The sequence below is a fragment of the Mauremys reevesii genome, linkage group 10 (assembly GCF_016161935.1).
Source record: "Mauremys reevesii isolate NIE-2019 linkage group 10, ASM1616193v1, whole genome shotgun sequence".
Classification (NCBI taxonomy): Eukaryota; Metazoa; Chordata; order Testudines; family Geoemydidae; genus Mauremys; species Mauremys reevesii.
In genome coordinates this window covers 30,943,372-30,960,145 of record NC_052632.1, presented here as the reverse complement: position 1 = coordinate 30,960,145, position 16,774 = coordinate 30,943,372, and the positions used below count along the sequence as shown (strand labels likewise).

Genomic DNA, 16,774 nt, shown 5'->3' with positions numbered 1-16,774 from the left:
CCCACATGGCCCCACAATATGCCAATATTTTTATGGCTGACCTGGAACAACGCTTCCTCAGCTCCCGTCCACTCACGCCCCTTCTCTACCTACGCTACATTGATGACATCTTCATCATCTGGACCCATGGGAAGGAGACTCTGGAAAAATTCCACCACGATTTCAACAGCTTCCACCCCACCATCAACCTCAGCCTGGACCAATCTACACGGGAGGTCCACTTCCTAGACACTACGGTGCAAATAATTGATGGACACATTAACACCACCCTATACCGAAAACCTACCGACCGCTATGCCTACCTTCATGCCTCCAGCTTCCATCCCGGGCACACCACAAGATCCATTGTCTACAGCCAAGCACTGAGGTACAACCGCATCTGCTCTAACCCCACAGACAGAGACCAACACCTACAAAATCTCCACCAACCATTCTCAAAACTACAGTACCATACGAGGAAATAAGGAGACAGATCAACAGAGCCAGATGTGTACCCAGAAGCCTCCTACTGCAAGACAAACCCAAGAAAGAAACCAACAGGACTCCACTGGCCATCACATACAGTCCCCAGCTAAAACCCCTCCAGCGCATCATCAGGGATCTACAACCCATCCTGGAGAATAATCCCACACTTTCACAGGCCTTGGGTGGCAGGCCAGTCCTCGCCCACAGACAACCTGCCAACCTGAAGCATATTCTCACCAGTAACTGCACACTGCACCATAGTAACTCTAGCTCAGGAACCAACCCATGCAACAAACCTCGATGCCAACTCTGCCCACATATCTACACCAGCAACACCATCACAGGACCTAACCAGATCAGCCACACCATCACCGATTCATTCACCTGCACGTCCACCAATGTAATATATGCCATCATATGCCAGCAATGCCACTCTGCTATGTACATCGGCCAAACTGGACAGTCTCTAAGGAAAAGGATAAATGGACACAAATCAGATATTAGGAATGGCAATATACAAAAACCTGTAGGAGAACACTTCAACCTCCCTGGCCACACAATAGCAGATCTTAAGGTGGCCATCCTGCAGCAAAAAAACTTCAGGACCAGACTTCAAAGAGAAACTGCTGAGCTCCAGTTCATCTGCAAATTTGACACCATCAGCTCAGGATTAAACAAAGACTGTGAATGGCTTGCCAATTACAGAACCAGTTTCTCCTCCCTTGGTTTTCACACCTCAACTGCTAGAACAGGGCCTCATCCTCCTTGATTGAACTAACCTCGTTATCTCTAGCTTGCTTCTTGCTTGCATATATAAACCTGCCCCTGGAAATTTCCACCACTTGCATCCGAAGAAGTGGGTATTCACCCACGAAAGCTCATGCTGCAAAACGTCTGTTAGTCTATAAGGTGCCACAGGATTCTTTGCTGCTTTAACTTAGTATCCTCTCTCCAAACCTTCCTTAAAACTCTACTTTGTTGTGAGGTCTACAATAAGATTGACAAGGGTTAGGCTGCTGTTTCCCTGGGATTATTGCTTATTGTACTGACCAATATTGTCTTGTACTCCCTTGTTGGTCTGTCTTTTTCCATCTGTCTTATTCTTAGATGGTAAGTGGGACTGGAACTGTCTTTTTGCTTGATTATACAGCCTCTGGTACAATGAGGTCCTGGTCCATGACTGGGCTCCTAGCCACTATGATAATAAAAATAATAAGTTTAATGCAGAATACCCAAAACACCATCACAAAAATGAGCATGTTCACAGTCAGTGGGAATGCCATCAGGATGTTAGAGGAAGGATATGGGATATGGCTGGTTAATAAGTGCAGCCCACCTGCTCCTGAGATTGTTTAACTGGTCTAGATTTTTAGATTTTGTTTTCTGTCCAGCATAGTTCGGAAGCACAGACCTGAGCATGGATATCTATATTTAGAGAAAAATTACAGAAATATAGAGTTTCATTTTCAAATACTTAGAGAGAGAGTGCGTTAATGGTTAGAAATGCTTTTTACTCGATTGACTTTCAGATAAGCAAAACTTGTAACATTCTCTTTTAAATTGGATTTGGCTTCTACACGCACATTTAATAAAGTCTTTTCTCATCAGATTTGTTCTCTCGTGCTATTTCTTTACTGAAGAGTTTCAATTAATCTTTTTTTTCAGGACATATTGATGCCTTTAGGTCAAAGCTCTTTATGCTTGAAGAGATTTCTCCAGAACAGTTAAGAGAAAAATTTGGATTATTTAAGTAAGTAAACTTTATTGTCATAATTTAAAAAAAAATCAAGATGAAACAGCTTCAGAATTAACAAAATTGACTTATCCAAGTCATTTCTTATGATAGTTCTTAATCTGTAAGTGGCAAAGCTCCCACTGAGTGTAAATGGAACCATGATTTCATCCTTTTGCTTTAGTTTAAAATTTTGAATAGGACTCCCAAATGCTTTGTTTAGTATGATGGCCAAGATTTCCAGTCACAACTGATGACTTTGGGTGCCTCTGTTTATTGGATGAGCAACTTGAGTCAATTTAAAAGGACCTGATTATCAAAACATTACTTACTGAAAATCAGATCCCTTTAGGGTGTCTCAAATTGGGTTCCCAAAATCACTTGTCACTTTTGAAAATCTTGGCTTATAAATTTACCTTCTGTGAATTTTCTATCCATAGGCCTGCAAATCCATTAAATATACTTCGACATATCTTGAAGAAAGTGATTGAGTAAGTAATTTTTACTGTTGTTATATATTTATGTTGCAGTAGCACCCAGAGGCTCCAAAGATCATTTTTTTTCTTTTGTAATGTGATTGTCTACCCTTCTGCTGTACTTTCTATTTTAACTTTGATAATACAGTTACAAATAAACTGTAAAGCATTTAGGGTTACTTTTTATGTACAAAAGATAGGGTACAAAATAAGAGTTTGATCCTACAAGCCCCCTTACTCAGAGTAGACCTTCCTCAGACAGTAAGTCCCACTGGCACTTCTCACTTCACTGAGTTTTCAGGATTGGGTTTTAACATTATTGGTGCTTCAAGAGCAACATTTACGCTTTTGCTTTGTTAACCTTTTGCTTGTGCTGGAACTGATTGTTGTTTTTTATCCCCTTCCAGGGCTTCACTTGTCCTTACATATAGTTGCACAGTTTTTCTCCATATGTCTTCACAGGTTCTCTGCGGTTTTGTTCTCTACTTTATTTTGCTCTGATTAACTGCTAAAATTTTCTCAGGCTGTTAGCCACTTCGGAAATATGAAATTTGTTTCATAAAGCCAGTTTTTTGCCATGCATGTATGTGAAGTATCTTACTTTACATTCTAAATTTTGAGCTTCACGGTTTTTGCCATGCATGTATGTGAAGCATCTTACTTTACATTCTAAATTTTGAGCTTCACAGTTTTTGGGTCCAGTTTTATGACATGACATGGGGAATTGGTAGAGCCTTTACTTTCTATAAATTTACATAATCCTGGGTGGATTAAAAAAGGTTCCAGTGTATGTATTCATGATTATACTTTCATCATTGTGCTTTCTAATGATTTATGTGCTTTGCTGAATAGGGATGGATTTTAGCATGTGCTTAAGTGCTTAGCTGAAATCAGAGCCTAAATAATTAATGATAATAGTACACAAATGGAAGTTAAATTAGCATTTTCATCCAAACATTTTTTAATTCCTTAGTTTATAAACAGGTTGCAGATTATATATGTTATTTAGGTGTGTTAATATATTTAATGTAAATATTAGATACTTTGATGCCCCACTGTGTCAGCTGTGTTCTCCTTTCTTTTTTAAAAAGTCTTTATCCAGCAGAAGCCATTTACTGTTTTTACCATCTCTGATTATGAATAGATTCAATGGTTGGACTAAGAAGCAAAAATACTTTGTTTTATTTACTCTACCTTTTAGTAAGTCTTGAATTTTGATTTGTTATGTGACTGTGCTTTAGTCTGCAGGAGGGCTCTTACTTATTGACTCATACTTCAGGAGATTCATCAGTTGCAATCTACCAGAGCTGTCTTGGGAAAGTGAGCAGAGCATCATATAATTTACATAAAGCTCACTGCAGTCTGCCTAATATACCTTCCACCCTCTCTGTTCCATGGGTACCATTAGATCCCAACCTTCCTTTACCCTATCACACTAATCACGGAAGAGTCCCATGCACCTTTCCACCTAGACCCCAAGAAACTACGAGAAAACAGAAGGTAAGTAACCACACTAAATGCAAATAAATGTGTTGGCTGATTTGAAATAAGCAAATTTGCTCCATAGGTTACAGATAGCTTACTAGTCTGTCACCTGTGGGCTTGAAATACTTAGTTGAAAAATTCATGCCACAGCCCTCAAGAGTATAGAACTCACTGCAGGAATAACAAATTCACTTACCTGGAACTAGCCCTGTTTATTTAATGAGTAACTAGAATTAGCTGTTATTCCAGGTACGCCATCGTGATTGACATGGATTTTTAAAACATGGCTCTTTCACAGTTTGGTGATAAAGTTCTGAAGTGAAGCTTTGCTCTCTGAACTTGTGTGCACTAACAATACTTTCTGACAGTGTAAGGGGTGAGCCAGGTTCTTCACTAGGAGCATCTGTAGCTGGCGTAGCAACATTCTGCAAGCACAACTAAATAGGGACTAAAATGTTTGCAGCAAGGACTCCCTCCTAATTTTGGCTCTGAAGGTGGATTTTTGTGCTGTCCTTTTTGGTCGCATTTTTTTCCTCAAACTATTTCAGGAGGGATTTTTTTTTAAAACAAAAATTTACGTAACTGCTCATCTTCCCATCTTGATTTCACTGATACCCTGATTTGCTTCTTTGGGGAAGGGAGAGCCTCTGGATCTATACTCTGTTTTTTTATAAAGAGCATTTGCAGAAATAACAGTATCCCTGTTCCACAAAGAAAAAATAAATCCCCCAATCTAGTCCCCGAAGTGTGTAAGATCAAGAGAGCCAAATTCGCATCAATGTATTGCAGATATAATAGCTTGTTGCCTGCTTCTGGTCCCACATAACTCCATTGCCTTTGAAGAAATTCTAATCACAATTTAGGTGATATTTTGAGATGAGCCTGAGGTAAAGGGCGTTACTCAAATTCTCATTCCTATGCTATGTCCTCTTAAACAGTGAAATAATCATGGAAATGGTTACCTTTATTTTTATACAAGGCTATTTTTAAAATAAGAGCCATAAGTCACTCCTTGTCTGAAGGCATATGATTTACCTTTTATTTAGGAAAATATGATTATGGTGTCTCAAACATAAACATAATTGTATTTGAGTGGCTTATTTCTTTTTAGTAAAAATGAACAACTTCACACAGTGTGTGTTTTCCATTACTTCACAGACTAAGTTAGCATGAAAATATAAATTTTAATAAGTTTGTTAGAAATGAATTTTACCAAAGAATTTATCAGACTGGGAAAATGACCATGTCTTCTAAAATTAAATCACAAGTAAACTGATTTAGTGTAACACAGTGTTAAATTTATATTGAATTGATTATCTAGGTCTGGAGAAGCCTCGGATGGAATTTGTCAGACTCCCAGCCTATAGGGCAGTGAGTAAACGATGCATTTCGCAAACTGAGAATTTCCACTAACAAAGCCAAACTGTTCACTCTAATATTTTGTACAAATGCTGTGACATTTTAAAAAGTAAAGAATATCCAAACAGTATTTCTGGTAGCTTAGTTGCGCCTGTATTTTTCTCAAGGGCTTCCTTATATTAATCTATTGTATAAATGTGACATAATCTTAAGTACTGCTATGTGGGCTAAATGTAGCTGGCAATTTTCTGAATATAAGCCTCTAGATACTTAGGTTTAAAGTTTAATGCAGATTGAAGTAGCTAATACTTTTCTTTTTTTTCCTCCCCAATGCTTCTAGATGAATTGGGCAAAAGCACACACAGACACACCCAACAATGAAAAGCCAGTATCCATGGAAACAAAAAGCAATCCCTTGCCAGCTAAGCCTGTTAGAAATGAAGGTGTGGCTGCAAAGAAACTGAAGAAAAATAATGCCAAACAAGCAAATAAGATGAAAAAGTGGAAAAAGAAATAAAAGCAAACTCAAGCAAAGCCGGAATAGCTTAGCCACAGTGAGAAAACATGGATTGGAAAAAGCACAAGACAAACAAAGAGCTTATTTTTTGTAATACTTCAGAGAAGCCAGAATGCCCTGGCAGAGGAGAGCTGCACAGCCATGTTGAGAAAGGTTGTGAAATGCTAAGATCCCTTAACCCTTTCTTAACTCACTGAATGCAACTCAAATGTGAACATCTTATTTTAAGTTGGCACATGAGAAGAAAAGTCAAGTGTCTACAATTAAGACCTCTGAACAAAAGTAACTATCATAACTGCTTTTGTTTTTATAATAAAACTATAATTTGAGAAAAGAAACATTAACACCAATACTCAATATTACATAGAGATGAATAAAGTATTCTTTTCCCAACTGTCTTGATTCTTTTTCCAGTTTGCTGCAGATGTGTATTTTTGATATTATTATTTGAATTGTGTACTGGTTTTAAATGTAAAACACAGCCTCATTAATTAGTTAATGTTATTAAAAAAGCAGGGTGTGTTGTGCCCAGTTTGAAAAGGAAATATTACCCCTGAGAATAAGGGCATGCTCCTTCTAGGGTTGTGTAGTTAACAGCTTTTGATGAGCAACATTTGTTATGTTTGCAGAAGCTTTGTGTCTTTCAAATTCCATTATTGATATGCCTGTTGGCATAGTGTCCTAGTGAGCATTACGGTACACCACAGTATAAGAAAGTTAAAATTGACTTCCGTGTTTTCTCAAGATTTGTTTTTGGCATTAAATTCTTTCCAAAACTTCAAATCCTTAAGAGCCAGTATGTTGTTAATGTAGTACTGAATGACTACAGCCTCAGTCCTGTGTCTTTTTGCAGGCAGATCCTTGTCGAAGTCAGTAGGGCTCCATGTAAGCACAGAAAGTTTCGCCCATATGCAACAAGTTGCAGGTGAGGGCTTTAGTTATTATTACAGAGACAAGCCAGACATTTGCTGTGGCTCAGCAGTTCTCTTGTAGTTTGGGAGCCAAGCTGAAGGGGGTGAGTCCAGACAAAGATTCAGCAAGGAAAATTCTTGGCTAGTGTTTATAGGTGTGACTACATGTTTTCTATTTCAGTAAATATCAGTAAAATTGCTGCTTTGTAAAATGCTAAAAAATTAGATTATTAATTCCAATGCACCACAAATTGATTGTCAACATACATAGTTTATTTAAATAATTTATAAATGTTCATTATTGTCAAAGGAAAGTTTTTTATGCACTCTGACTACTATATATCACAGTGCCCTCAAAGTTTTATGAAATAGGCAAATTGCAGGCCACAGTTCAAAACAGCATATTATTTAGCAATCATAATTTTCAATGTATGAAGGGTTTTTCGATTGCTGCCTATAACTAATTAGCATGGGTTTCATCCTGAGAGGCGTTCAGCTACTCCTGAATACTCAGGGTAAGGAATGTAAACTTTTTTTTTTTTTAAATGACTGGGCTCTTTTATAGGCCTTGATTGTGTTCATTGGGGCTGTTCATGTACACAAAGTACTCACATGCAGGATCAGGGCCTTAGCAATGAGTTTGTTCAAAATGTTTTGTCTGTATGTTATGTAAGTTAACTGCACCTTTATGTTCAAAGTTGTTCTACTCAAATGTATACAAATATATTTTAATATCCTGTAAAGATGAATAAAATATTTAGTTTTAATGGGTTATATATTTTATCTTTAAATCTTAGTGACATTAAAAAAACAGGTTTTAAAGCGGTTCTGATTGTAAAAAGCGAGAGAGTCCTGTGGCACCTTATAGACTAACAGAAGTATTGAAGCATAAGCATAAGTGAATACCCATGAAAGCTTATGCTCCGGAAGTGGGTATTCACCCACGAAAGCTCAGACTCCAATACTTCTGTTAGTCTATAAGGTGCCACAGGACTCTTTGTCGCTTTTTACAGATCCCGACTAACATGGCTACCCCTCTGATGCATCAAATATTTTGTAATTTATCAATATTGTTATATTTTATTTATATCTTTATTTACCTTCTGTTAACTTCCCAGACATTGCTTTGGTTGTTGCTTTTCGATGCAATATGTTAGCAAGGAGAAACATATTTGATAGTGGTTTCCTAAATAATGAATATTAGATTCTGATTCAAAATCATAAATCCATTTTGTGACCTCCCGTGGAGAAGTGTTTTGCTTATGAGTCATGTGCCAGATAACTGAGGGTGGGGATCCAAAGCATAATTTTCAGCATAAAAGTAAAAATTTTACTATAACAACTAAGAAATTTGAACTTTGGACACAGACCTGTTAACTTCATGCTGAGTTTGCCCTAGTATCTGGGTGTCTGAAAGGCTTAACCTTTCAAGTCTCATAATATATTGTGTGCAATCCCAGTTATTATGCAATTAAAATGGACAGGAATCTAAAGGTTAAATGAATACCCATTATATCATTTGTATGTATTGTTGCATTTGAAATTTCAGATTCAGATAAAACTTGGACTCTACAAACTGTTCCTGATTAACTGGGTTGATTGTAGTTTGCCCTCTCTGATTAGGACAAATTAGGTGTTCCCTGGTTCTGTTCACACCCAGGGTTTTAGCAAGTTGCATTAAATGTGTGGAATGTCTCTTCCCCAAGATACAGATCTTTGAGTGGCCAATGTAGTGGGTGAAATTTGGGATTAAACTAATGTATCAGTGTTTCAACTAATGGCACGACAAGCTTCCCACCAGGGAGGAAAGCTGCTGTCATGTTTGATTCTGGAGTTGCCAAAACTAATAATCTTGGGGGACTTCAGCATATAGGCAGAAGAGAGATTTGGTGCATTGGCGCAGGACAGTATGACTCTCGAGACAGCCTTGGGTAATGCATCTGTAGTCTTGGGCATTACTTATGCAGGTAGATTCACTTTTAAATCTATCTTGATTTGCACTGACATAAAGGCAATGTGAATGCCACCTTGATCACCCATAGTGACCTCGTTCAGGTCAGGGCTGCAAAAACCCTGTTTTGTAATTTTCCCTAGGAGTCCATTGGATCCTTTTGGAATCCCAACCCCAACTGGATTATCTAGGAATTATTGTGAGGCAAATAATAATTCGAAAACTGTTTGGGGAGCAAAATCATCCTTCCTTTGGATAGCAGCATTGGCAGCCTGGTAGGGCAGTGGTTTTCAAGCTTTTCTTATTTGCAGACCCCTTAAAAAAAACTTCAAATGCAGGTGCAGACCTCTTTGGGTATCTTAGACATATATTGAAAACTACTGTTCTATGTTAATGACAACCTTTCGCAGACACCTTAGACACAGTCTGCAGACCCCCAGGCGTCTGCAGACCACAGGTTGAAACCACTGTGTTAGGGCATTAATACAGTCTACTGTCCACAACCATAAATGGTCTGGCCCTCAAGAATCCACAGTAAAGATTTCTATGGTTTATCAATGACCAGAGAAAGATGAAACAAGAAAGGAGGACAGTGAAAATCTAGAATAGATTCATTTCTTTAACAAAAAAGTATTTTAAAATTCTCTGTCATGGCTGTGATAAAGATTCAGCTCCATTTCCTCCACTATTGCATCAGTGAAGTTCTGTCCATTGGAACAACACTTTATCCTGTGTGCACAAAATTCATTGTTGATAAGGACTACACAATAGATTGCTCAGAAATAATGTAATTATTTCTCTAATTACAGGAAATTCTATACAAAAATAACTCAAGATTAGACCAGATTAATCGAAGTGCAAACATAACAGGAACTGAAAGCCTAAGTGAGCTTCTGGCTTCAGCTCTAGTTTCTGATTTCAATTTAACATCTTAGAGAAAGTGTTTAGGAGACTTTCTTAAGGAAAATAAGTGTAAAATAGATTTCAATCAACCCAAAACCGCACTGGTTATGGAGCTGTGTATTCAGCTACTGCTGTGGGCTGTGGGCTGATTTCATGGTAGTAACCAAACCATGATAGGGAGGGAAGTTGAATGAAGAGAAGAGTTGTTGATTCTATGAAGATAGTACCAACTCTTAAACATGTTCCAAATCCTAATCCAGAATAGAATGTTGTGAGAAGCAGTTTACTGGTTAGAGAAGGGATTTGCTAGTGAAGGAAAGTAAGTACTCCTGTGGCCTAAGTCTTGGTTTTTACTACTGACTTGCTTTATGAACATGAGCCACAACCTTTAGGGCCAAATTTTGAAAGGGTCTTACACACCTGCCACTTTGTGCCCAGAATAGATTATGGATATGTGAGATAAAATTTAGATTACTCCAATTTATGGATTCACATTTGGTTACTGCTCCCTGTCAGTGTAAATTCTTATAACAGCATTCATCACCTGGATATCTCCGTCAGTTTGGCTTTCTCTCACTGGGCTTTGGATAACTTCAGTTGATTTTTCAGTGATCTGGCATCTGTTTAGTTCACAATTCATGGGTGGTAGACTTTTAACCAGCCCCTCACTATGGCAGATGGAAACAGTAAATGATCAATGTATCATTTCGCCTTGGCCACCTCAGGACTTCTTCTACCTTATAGGTCGGGGTAGGCAACCTATGGCACCGGTGCCGCCTTCAGCACACGAGCTGATTTTCAGTGGCACTCACACTGCCCAGGTCCTGGCCACCAATCCAGGGGCCTCTGCATTTTAATTTAATTTTAAATGACGCTTCTTAAACATTTTAAAAACCTTTACATACAACAAGAGTTCAGTTATATATTATAGACTTATAGAAAGAGACCTTCTAAAAACGTTAAAATATATTCCTGGCACGCAAAACCTTAAATTAGAGTGAATAAATGAAGATTCGGCACACCACATCTGAAAGGTTGCCGACCCCTGTTATAGGTCAAGGTCAGCTGGAGAAAAGTTCTGTCTTTTAAACAGAGACATGTGGTGAGCTATTTGGCCATTGATTAGCATGGGAAAGGTCATATGAATAGGTAAGATCTTCCTCTTCAGTTTCTTTTTACAATAAAAGATTTTTTTCTCCTCCAACTTCTCCTCCTCCTCCAATTTGTGAGGTTAGGTTTTCACATTGCGTAAGCACATAGCTTTTGTCATACTGGATCAGACCACTGGCCTTTCAAATCTAGTAGATTCCCTTCACTAATGACTATTGCTTCGTGCTACCGAACAAGATGAAAATACCCTGTATCATAGCTGGCCAGTTGTGCATTGCTTGGTGAGGGGTGGGCTATCAGTTTACCTCTGGAAGCATATGATTTTATCAGTCCCCTTTCTTAGCATGCATAACCCTAATGGCTATTGTTCATAAAATGCAATTTCCCCTCTTCAACTCCTGCAGTAGCAAGCAATCTCAAACATTATCGCAGCATGTACCACATATTGGTGGAGAGACTTATGGACCTCCTCCTTTCCTATATATGATTGTCTGGGACTCCTCCCTTCCTCTTGGCAATTGCAAAATATCCCCATGGCAATGACAGAAATTGTTTATGTGCACAAAAAAAATTAGGAAAGTATTTAAATATTTTTCTACTGTCTTTTAATGCAGTTTAGCAGCTGGAAGCAAGGAGGAGAGCCAGCACCATATGACCAGAAAGCTCCCCAGAGATCACAGTTTGGGAACCTCCCACACAGTAAAGGCCACTGGTTAATGATGCACTGTTTGAAGAGGTATTTCCTTTTGTTCTCAATTTATTTGCCATCCAGTTGAAGTAACCCTTTGTTATCAAAAGAAGAAAACCGTCAGTTCAGCATATTTAATACTGTTCTCCACGTTAATCTCCTCTAGCTTTTCTCCTATCTAAATGAATGTACCTTTTGCAGTCTCTCATCCTCTGGAAGTCCCACTATATCTGTAACCCTCTAAAGCAGGGGTGGGCAAACTACGGCCCAGGGGCTGCATCTGGCCCTTCAGACATTTTAATTTGGCCCTTGAGCTTCTGCCGGGGAGCAGGATCTGGGGCTTGTCCCACTCTGGCACTCCAGCTGGGTAGCGGGGGCTTGCCCTGTTCCATGCATGCCATGGCTCTGCATGACTCCTGGAAGTAGTGGTATGTCCCCGCTCCGGCTCCTATGCGTAGAGGCAGCCAGGGGGCTCCACGTGCTGCCCCATCTCAAGTGCTGCCCCACAGCTCCCATTGGCCAGAAACCACGGCCAATGGGAGCTGCAGGGGCGGCACCTGCGGACGGGGCAGCATTCAGAGCCACCTGGCTGCGCCTCCACATAGGAGCTGAAAGGGGGACATACCACTGCTTCCAGGAGGTGCTTGAGGTAAGTGCCACCTAGAGCCTGCACCCCTGAGCCCACGCCCCTACCCCAGCCCTGATCCCCTTCCTACCCTCTGAACTCCTTGTTCCCAGCCCGGAGCACCCTCCTGCACCCCTAACCCCTCATCCCTAGCCTCACCCCAGAGCCCACACCCCCAGCCAGAGCCCTGACCCCCCCGGCTCCTGAACCCAACCGACTGCCCCAGCCCGGAGCCCTGTCCCACACCCTGAACTCCTCATTTCTGGCCTCACCCCAGAGCTCGCTCCCCCATCCAGAGCCCTCACCCCCTCCTACACCCCAACCCCCAATTTTGTGAGCATTCATGGTCCGCCATACAATTTCCATACCCAGATGTGGCCCTCTGGCCAAAAAGTTTGCCCACCCCTGCTCTAAAGTGTCCCTTTGAGGAGTTGCTAAATTACCTATATCTTTTCTAAGCGATATTGAACACAGTATATCTCATAAGAACATGCTATTGCTAGCTATGTCCTCTTATTTCTTCTCGCTTAATGCCCACTAGCATAGTGTTTGCTACTGTTTTTAAACTGTTGCTAAAATGTATTTGTCTGACTGTCCACAATGATTCTCAATTTTTTTCCCCATGAAAGTTCAGAGCCACTAACCTGTACCAGAATTACTAGATTATTTTTGCAAATGTGGATTACTATATACTTAGCCAAGTTACATTTCAAATGTGGGGGCACAAAACAGACTTAAAGCCAGCATAAATGGTCAGCTAAGAATGTATTACCCTTGTATGACAGATCTTCCACTACTTGTAGCGTCCAGCATAGAGGTGGTCCATGGAGGAAATGGTTGACAGGAGTGCCTCAGTATTCCAGCAATTCCCAATTGTCAGATTGACCCTTGCAGGACCATTGCAGATGGGCATAATTTAGAGAAGCCATGAGACTGTTTCTAAGTTGCAAATCAGCCACTAGTTGGCCCCAGAACAGGCAAGGCACCCCCTTCATGGATCCTGTGCCAAGCAAAGCTCATCTCAACTCCTGGATTGAGCCCTCTTGCTGTTTTTGTTTTGTTTAAACTAATGGAAACAATTTCATGTCATCAGCAAACTCCAACTCTGTCTTCCACACCATTTAAAAATAATTAAATGGGATTGGTCCTGGCCAAGCCCATGGGGCTACTCACTTTTAATCATTTTCCTCTCTAAGGAGCTGGTCAGTATACTAGTATAGGAAAAAGTGCCTTGAAGACTAAGTGGGAGTTTTGCATGAAGTATAATACTAGAGATAATTAAAAATAAAATTATATGAAGACCTTAACTCAAGAACTGTTCATATTTATGTGTGAGCATTGATTGATTTGTTTTTTATTAAAAAATACAGGGCGCTTTTAAAATTTAGATTGGTAGTAAAGCCTGTGAAATAGCATCACCAGAGGAAAGGGGGAGGGGCACATCTTTCACTACAGAATCTAACAACTTGTCCCTGGTTCCTCATATATAGTAAATTAGCTCACAATTAGAGCAGGGTGGAATTTGCTTGGCAAATAGTTTATTTGTTGAAAAATGCAATTTCGTTTGACCCAACGAAATCTGTTTGCAGATTGGTGTCCAGTAGACTGAATAGTTTCTACTGAACCAAAAAATCAAAATGTTGGTGTTGAAATGAACGAGTGGTGGTGGTGCCTTCTTTGTAACTTTTAGCCGAGTAGTTAGGGCGCTGTTCTTGGATGTGGGGGAGACAGCTTCAGTTCATGTGGAGAAGGGCTTGGACTTGAGTCTCCCATGTTGCAGGAGGTTGCCCTTGTCACTGGGCTATGGGATATTCTGGAATGGGGCTTTCTCAATCTCTCTTGTAGGAGCTGTTCCACTTGGTGTAAATAATTAAATAGTAATTCTAGCCGGGACTTCAACTGGATGCTCTACATGCTAGGTGAGTACCCTAATCACCAGGCTACACTCTTTTCCCTAGCCCAATGACTATTCATTGCCAATCATTGCCCATTCATAGTCAGTCATTCATGAAATGTTTTGTTCGATCTGACTTGAAACATTTTATGCCCTCTCAATTTGCCAAAATCTTGTGGGGGGAGGGAGGGAGAATTCTGGTTGACCTGAAGTGAAACTTTTTCCCAATTTTTTAGAATTGCTAGCAAACCAAAAAAAAGCCATTATTCAGCCAACTCTCCTCACAACACCTTTTTGACAAATAGCCTGTTCTAGAGATGTACCTTTTAGTACTTAATATTGTCAGAACATAATGGAGGGAGGCTCCTTAATCTTCAGTTGAGTAATACTCTTCTTCATGGAAGTAAAAAGATTCAGTACACTAATTTTCTTTCCCAGGAATATGTCCAAATCAACCAGCCCCACTCCCTTGGATGATGGCCTGGGTCCAGCTGCAGCTCTATAGATATATTCAAAAAGGAACCATATTCCAGGAACCATATGATTAAATCTCAGTTTTAATAAAACTTGTGCCAGAGCATCAGCCTATATAGTCTCCCACATACAGGTGAGATTTTTCTGTAATGAGATGGTGTAATTAGCTGGAAGCATGATACAACCTGTCTAGGTCTCCAAATTGAAGTGTGCAGCTTTTATTTCTGCATTCCCTTAGGTGCTGCCATAGTAGTAGTTGTTGTGCAGAAAGGGGCTTAGGAAGGCTGTGGTAGTATCCCATACCCAGTATTATACGGATCTAAAATGTTGAAAAATCATCAGATTAGGGGAGGGAAAGAGGGGGAGTCTAGGTTCTTTTTCACCTTTTGAGTTCTGAGCATTTAGGGTCATGTTTTCAGGCTTTTCTCTACAACTATGAGGACTAGAATCTTCTTTAAAAATGAAAGCTGAGATTCTCACATAATCATAGGATTCCAGGAGTGTGGCTTTTAGAAATACACCAAATATCATGAGACTCTCCATAAAATTGTGGGAGTTGGCAATGCTACACACCTCCATGATGATGTAATCAATCCCTCTGCACCAACCAGTGTGCATTATGAGGATCATGCAATCAATGGAGTGTGCATAACTAAAAGTAGCAGGTGTGGGAGAAATAGTGGAATATTCCTCTGAAAAAGCAGTATCACAGATCATGGAAGTTCGGCCAAGTAAGCTGTCATTAATTGTTTCTTACACAGCTAATGCAACCCATTGAGGACTCTCAGGACTACAAGCACTAGTGAGAAACCAATGGCAGCATGGCAGTTTGACTCAGATGTGCTGCTGATGTTGGTGAGAAGGCCACAAAGTGAAGAGGCACCTCAGCTGTGCATGCCTCCCTGGCCTTCTACAATATCCCCATCCTGTGTTTTTAGTGGGATCATGCAGCATAACTAGTCCCCCTCTGCTATCCTGGATTTTCCCTAGTAAATTCTCCCCTTTGGCATATATTTACATGGACGGTAGAGAACACGGCCTTTTGAATTTAATGCAAATACTTAAGTGCAGCTGCTAATGACGATTGCTGCCAAATTTCCTCTTTGATCAATATTCCTAATGCAATTTACCAGAACCCATTTAAAACCATCAACAGGATAAGATGATGATAAATAAACACTTCAGAAATAAATGTAATGGCTGAAAATTTAGTTTTAGAATAATTGTTCTAGCAGTGAAATAAATCACTTTCTATTTTATATATTTATGAATTCATGGCTCCTTTTGTAGACTTGAAGGTTTGTTTATCTCATATCTTTGTGAACTACATAAACGCCATCCTAACCAGTGAACATGTCAGTACCTGCAGAGCTCCACCTACCAAACTTCTGAGCAAGTAGAGTTGTTCTTTCAAGGACAAAATATAGGAATGAATTGTGAAAATGTTTCCCACAGAGTCAAGTGGTTTTTCAACTAGCTCTGTCCATAATATGTGTTCTCAGATGGCGCCTGATGAGCTTTTACTGGAATGTAGTTTAGATAGCAGTTTGAATTCAAACATTGAAAAGAGCACCGAAAATAACCTCTACCACATCTCCTTATTCACAAAGAATGCAGAATATCCCCATTGAGACTCACTTGACCATACAAACACCTATTTAATTCAGATTCTTTTATATATAATGTACCCAGTACTATGGGTGTGCATTGTATACAGGTCTATTCTGGTAGCTACACAAAAGGAACATGAATTACCTTAGTGTAAATCTGAGGCTGTCTGCACTTGCCATTGTACATGGTTACATGTGCATTGTGCCATAACCCCCCTATTGACCAAATATGAAGCATGTTCCTGAAGGAGAGCACACAATAAGTAAGCTAGCATGTCTGAGTGGTGTTGGTATGTACATGCTGGAGAAAGAGGAGCATCTGATTCTGCACTTCTACCTGGCAGACCTAGAACCACTGCAGGAACCAGAATCCAAGGTTGGTACATTTTGCAGTGATTCTCCCTACTCCCACTTGCTGGAAATATCCCCTCCTCCTTCTCTAGTGCTACATGCCTGAAACCAGCCTTCCCTCCACTCTTGACATGGTCCCAAGCAACACATTGCTGAAAATCAGTGATTGTATTGAAATCTCGATGAACTACTGTAAAGCATTTAGAGGAAGCTATAACAAAGA

General features: G+C 39.8%; 1 protein-coding gene and 1 long non-coding RNA gene across 3 annotated transcripts in view; both read left to right on the top strand.

The window, feature by feature from the left end:
• ICE2 (interactor of little elongation complex ELL subunit 2) overlaps positions 1-7,712 on the top strand; it is a 59,207-nt gene extending 51,495 nt beyond the window's left edge. The window contains exons 12-15 of one of the 2 annotated variants that reach the window (XM_039492848.1): positions 2,131-2,215; positions 2,638-2,688; positions 3,915-3,993; positions 5,858-7,712. In XM_039492848.1, the coding sequence (XP_039348782.1) occupies positions 2,131-2,215; positions 2,638-2,688; positions 3,915-3,993; positions 5,858-6,034 (392 nt within the window). In that variant the 3' untranslated portion in view covers positions 6,035-7,712. Of the gene's footprint in view, positions 1-2,130; positions 2,216-2,637; positions 2,689-3,914; positions 4,174-5,857 lie in introns of both variants that reach the window. The other variant, XM_039492847.1, reaches the window with a different exon arrangement.
• Positions 7,713-11,529: 3,817 nt separating this feature from the next.
• On the top strand, positions 11,530-15,762 carry LOC120373943. The gene is made up of 4 exons (XR_005585818.1): positions 11,530-11,645; positions 14,068-14,141; positions 14,555-14,723; positions 15,352-15,762. It is a non-coding gene; the product is annotated as an uncharacterized LOC120373943 (long non-coding RNA).
• Positions 15,763-16,774: the final 1,012 nt, after the last annotated feature.